Source organism: Mandrillus leucophaeus, unplaced genomic scaffold (genome assembly GCF_000951045.1).
Source record: "Mandrillus leucophaeus isolate KB7577 unplaced genomic scaffold, Mleu.le_1.0 Scaffold916, whole genome shotgun sequence".
Taxonomy (NCBI): Eukaryota; Metazoa; Chordata; class Mammalia; order Primates; family Cercopithecidae; genus Mandrillus; species Mandrillus leucophaeus.
This window is the reverse complement of record NW_012109986.1, coordinates 1612649-1618458: the sequence shown is the minus strand read 5'-3', so window position 1 is coordinate 1618458 and position 5810 is coordinate 1612649. Positions and strand designations below refer to the sequence as shown.

The 5810-nt window shown below is 37.3% G+C and overlaps 1 protein-coding gene across 1 annotated transcript in view; it reads right to left on the bottom strand.

The window, feature by feature from the left end:
* NBEA (neurobeachin) overlaps positions 1-5810 on the bottom strand; it is a gene marked incomplete at its 3' end in the record, with an annotated part of 753742 nt that overhangs the window by 6928 nt on the left and 741004 nt on the right. Inside the window, exon 50 of the mRNA XM_011969865.1 lies at positions 2651-2740. Within this exon, the coding sequence (XP_011825255.1) occupies positions 2651-2740 (90 nt within the window). The remainder of the gene's footprint in view (positions 1-2650; positions 2741-5810) is intronic.

Here is a 5810-nt window from a genome sequence, read left to right as displayed (position 1 = left end):
TTTTTTTAAAAATTATTTTAAGTTCCAGGATACATGTGCAGGACATGCAGGTTGTTACATAGGTAAACATGAGTGATGGTGGTTTGCTGCACAGATCAACCCATCACCTAGGTAGTAAGCCCTGCATATATTAGCTATTCTTCTTGATGCTCCCCTCCTGCCACCCCCACCCCCACGACAGGCCCCAGTGGGTGTTGTTCCCCCTCGTGTGTCCATGTGCTTTCTTCTTTCTGTTTTGTAAACATCTAGCATATGACTTGACAGAAAGTGGATACTATAAGTCCTACAAAACACTACAAATACCACCATATTAAAAACACAAAGTAGGGAGGTTGGAAATAACCATGATTTAGCTTTCATACATGTTTCATGATGGTTTGCAGTATATATGAATTCTCTGCTAGATGAACTTAGAAAGCTTAGATTTTCTTATAAACAGTTTCATGCCAATTCAGTCTCTAACAACTTCCCCTAGGAAAGTAATGAATTCTGACTGGGCATATCTCCAGGATAAATATTTTTATTATTATTATTAAACACAGAAAACTAACACGGGAATAAAACTCTTCTGCCAAAGCATTTCATAAAATAAAGTGTTAGAGATATCCTCCTGGACAGTTTATTAAAAATGGTGAGGCTCCAAGGCCACATCTCTGTGTCTACAATGTGGCTGAGGGTTTATACAGCGACAGCCTGAGCTTGGTGCAAACCTTTCTGTTTAGTCATACAGAAGGACCAACTGCAGTCAAAAGAGTTCATTAGTGACTAACCAAGGGGGACAAAGCTGTTTGGCTGAGCTGTTGTAGGAAGGTTTAAAAAAAAAAAAAAAAGTTTAAACACACACCAGGCATGGCGGCTTATGCCTGTATTCCCAGCACTTTGGGAGACTGAGGGTCCCCAGGAGTTCAAGACCAGCCTGGGAAACAGTGAAACCCAATCTCTACAAAAAATTTAAAAAATTTAGCCAGACATGGTGGCACACACCTGTAGTCCCAGCTACTAAGAAGGCTGGGGAAGAAAGATCGTGTGAGCCCAGGAGTTTGAGGCTGCAGTGAGCCATGATCATGCCACTATATTCTAGCCTGTGTAACAGAGTGAGACCTTATCTTAAAAACAGGTTTAAAACAAATGCATTTAGGTCAGGCTCAATGGCTCATACCTGCAATCCCAGCATTTTGGGAGGCCGAGGCGGGCAGATCACAAGATCAGGAGTTCGAGACCAGCCTGACCAACGTGGTGAAACCCTGTCTTTACTAAAAATACAAAAATTAGCCAGGGGTGGTGGTGCGCACCTGTAATCCAAGTTACTCAGGAAGCTGAGGCAGGACAATTGCTTGAACTTGGGAGGCGAAGGTTGCAGTAAGCTGAGATTGCGTCACTGCACTCCAGCCTGGGTGACAGAGTGAGACTCTGTCTTAAAAAAAAAAAAAAAGCATTTATGTGTTTCCCAAAAGTTTGACTACTGATTTTTTGAAAGGTTAGAGAAAGTATTTGTGACCGTATCTCCAGTGCTTAGCATCAGATCTGACACACAGAAAGGGCTCAATAAAAATTCGTTAAATGACAGAGTAAATGAAAGGTGTGATTAATACTTCCATCACGAAATAACAGCTTATACATTTGTTTACACACACATTATGGACCATATTCCAGAGCTCTTTACTCTAAAATTAGAGTACTTGTTGTCTTGAAGTTCATCTTGTGAACACATTTTTACCTTCAAGTATTTTTTACTTCAGTAAAAAAATAGTGAAAAATCAGTTTAAAAATAAATTCTAAAGAAATTGCTCATAAAAATTTTACCTTTTCCAAATTACTTAAAGAAGAAAATGTTTACTATTTGCTAATAATCTGTAAAGAAACTTTTTAAATGGAAATGGACTTTTAATTCAGATTAAAGTGAAAAGAATATGACTCCCTTAGAAAAGGGGGAATAAGAGGTTTAACCAGTAGCTAATTATGATGATGTCAGCTAACATTTATTAAGAACTTATTGTATGACAGTTGCTGGTCTAAGTGCTATACAGTATTGAATCATTCAATTCTCAGTAGTAGGTACTATTTTTACCTCTATTTTATAGATGCTGAAATGCAAACACAGAGAGGTTAAATACCTTGCCCAAGTCATTTACTAGCTAGCGCAGAGACGGTGTTTGGCCTGTCTGGCTCTGGGGCCCTTACTCTTAACCACTCTGTTCAACAACCTCTCTGCAATAACCATAAATTACCTTTATATTTCTTTCCTTTTCTTCAAATGAACTACAAGATACTACTGTATCTTGCCCTGAAATTTGGCAATATCATATTGTGTCTGCAATATATTTTTCACTGTAATTTACAAATACAGTCTAATTCTGGTGTCAGTGTGTGTCTCTATGCCTGTGTGTGCATGAATGAGTTTATGTAGAGGCATACATAGAGAAGATGGCTATTTTTTTGAATCCAAAAGTGGGATCGCTTAAGTAAGGCTTAAAGGTAGATTTACACTCCCTTCTCGGTCTCTCCCTAGGGTATTAGTTTGTTCTTAGGCTGAAGAGTTAACCAATAAATCGAGAAACCTTTTAAAATATGCTGTTAAAATCACTATTTGCTCTATTCCCAGGTATAAAGGAAAGAAAAAAAAAAACCTCAACATGCTGATATGTCTTACCAGGTGCATGGCAGAGCTCCGAGGCGGATGTGGCTCAATAAGCAACTGAGATGGCGTCTGTCCAAAGTTCTGTATCTGTGCCTCCATGGCCTGCAGGGGAAGGAGGGTGATTGTCATAATCAATATGCATCAAAGAGAGAGGCCAACACACTCTTTGACAATGCAAGTGTATCCCAAGTCAGCCATGAAAAAAAGTCCAGAAAATTCAATGGGTGCTCTTTTCTCAGGGTGCAGAATCATCCAAGTGTTAGTATTTTGTAGACAAGCTTTGCTTCTCCTTCCAAACATGCTTCAGTTAACCCAGTCACTATTCTTATTTCCAGAAGCTGGGGTTAAATGTGGAAAAGCTAACCTGTGAATACATGCATGCAGCTAAAGACCAAAGAACACTTTCCACACTAAATACAGCACATATACCTTAATAAAGTCCTTTGTAAGAAGGAACGTATGGGGGTCTCTAATGAAATAAGTTTCTGGAATCTTAACAGGGAAAAAAAGAACGAGACATAAAGCCTACCAATTATACAAAATAAAATTCAGAAAGTTATAGGTTCCAATTAATTCAGAGGACAATCAGTAGAAAGAACACCAAGATTTTATAGAGTAATTAAATATAACAAAACTTTCGTTACAAAAATATATTTTAGCTTTCTATGCTGTTTTAAGATGAATTCTGGAATATTATTTTTAAGGTATAAATTCATTTTCTCAAATTTTTTCCCTGAAATTTTAGAGAGAACTCACCCAAAAAAGAAAGAAATCTTTCTGTATCCTGAGCTACACACTATTTCATTAAAGCCTATGTAGCTGGAAATGAGATTTTATAGCTTGCAATGAATAAAAATAATTTTAGACCTCAAACTGTCTGGACTGTACAATATACCTTTCTTGTGTGTGTCAAAGAGATAATCTTAAAAGAAACGTATTTCCTCTATACATAAATTCTATAGGCAAAATCTTTCAATATATTAAGCTAGACTAACAAAAATATTTTTCTGAAATATTGTATGTAATTTATGTCAACAAGGAGAAGCATGATATTTACTATGATCATTACTCTGCTACCATGCTAATTTTTTCCCTAAATTGTATGCAATTTGGTTGCACATAAAAGTGAAATATGAAAATCATAGCTAGGTGCTTGTAGAGGCACAGGTAAGTTGGTAGATGGCTCCTGACATAGCACCACCACTAATCTCATTGCTATCTACAATTCTAATTTATAAAGTACTTAAATTTGAAAATCTGCCCTCCTACACTGCATTTCAAGAAAATATTTATCAATAAAAACGTGAACCTGCAAATTTATTAGCAATATTAAAGGTGAATGCATCATTATCTGCCATATTTTAGCCATCGCGTAAATGGGACTTTGGTTCTTTTATCTGCAGAGGCAATGGGATGAATTATTAAATCTCTTTAAGTGCTGTCCAATTTTTATGTATACATTTATTTGCATGGTGTCCACTCATAAGTGTGACTATTTAACTAAATTTTATTCACATGCATTTATATCCTACTTTTTTTCCCCAATGCAAGATTTATGATTATAAAAGAGGAACAGACCATTTCTGGTTAGGTTCACATTTTTAATAACAAACTCTTGAGAATTATTTGGGAAAAAAAAGTGGTAATTTTATTGTTAATGCTGCCCTGGTTAGCAAATGTCTAATACCTAGCTTCATATATCATTAACAGCTAAATGTCTCTCTAACAACAGATACTGCTACTCCTGGTTTTACTTCCCAGAAAAAGGACTCAAGTGGGAGTGAGGAGTCAGGGGTAAAATTAAACATGTTTTAATCTCTAGATCAGTGTCTTGCACTTAGTAGGCAGCCTTTAAATGTTTATTGAAGGAATGAGTCAACAAACATGCTTTGCTTGACTCTAGTTTTGTTTCTTAAAGGAAAGTATTAACATGTTCTAGAAAATGTTATGAAATGGATAAAATTTCTAGAAATCTTCTGTGCAGTCATCTTCAGTGAGTCCCAACTCTGACCTTTTTGGATTAAGGCAGAGTACATATGCATGTATATTTAAAAGAGCTCCCCAATCAGGCATCAGGATAAAGACGAGACTGTGACTAACTTTATCCTTTCATTAAGACAGTCAGTTCTCAACACTGAACATTTATTTCTTTTGAGACTATACTGACTCCCTCTTCCTTGTGATCTACTTTACATGCCTTCATGACCCAAAGGATCTCAGTCCAGTATTTACCTTTTAGCTATCTGGTAATCCTGCCTTCCAGTAATTCCTTACCCTCTGATTTAAAAATGTACAGATCTTTCTGATCCTGAAAAGCATGCTGTCTCCTTTAAGTTCTACTTCTTATCATTACCAAAACATTTGAGGGGGAAGTGAACGCCTACTATCTTTCTTCACCTGCTCCCCATGTAAGATTTTCTGTCCTTTCCCACTTTCAGGGAGTCATCAATGACTTTCTTGTCAAGTGTGCAGGTCCTGTGCACGGGAGGGTTGCCTGGTGACACGCAGAACCCATTCTGCAACCCATGAATTGTTACAATGAAGTAGTTGTTCTGAGAGCTACTCCCTATGTAGGAGAAAATCCTCCCCGAATGCTAACCTTGGGCAGGGATCTAAATCCTTCACCTCCCAGACTCCCTAAATCATAATGAATGCCCTGCATATTCTCACAGCACATTTTTCTCCTTTACTATAGATTTTAACACACAATTATTTATGTATGTCTGTCTGTTCAGAGTGAATCTCTGCAGGTCAGGACTGTGACTTAGTCTTAATAGAGGCTCTAAAAATATTTGCTGAATATATAAGTAGGGCATTTGTATAAAACTGAAACCTAGTCTAGAGAAAGAAAAGTACTTCCGAATTTTTTACTTTTACAATTCAATACCACAAAAACAATTAACAGACATTTGTTGAATGCTTACTCTATGCCAAGGGATACAAAGTCAGATATCAGACTGCCCTCAGGAAGTTAGCAGCCCCCAAAATGAAGACGATGAGTGTGTCAGTGCACATGGTAGGGAGCAGGACCACAGGGGAGGCAAGCCTAGGCTGCCCTGGGAGCCCAGATGAGTGACAGAGGAGAAGAGGAATAGATTCTTAGGAAAAAGGACAGAGTTCAGGTTTGAAGATTAAGTAAGAAGTATGGGATTATGTAAAAAGACCAAATCTA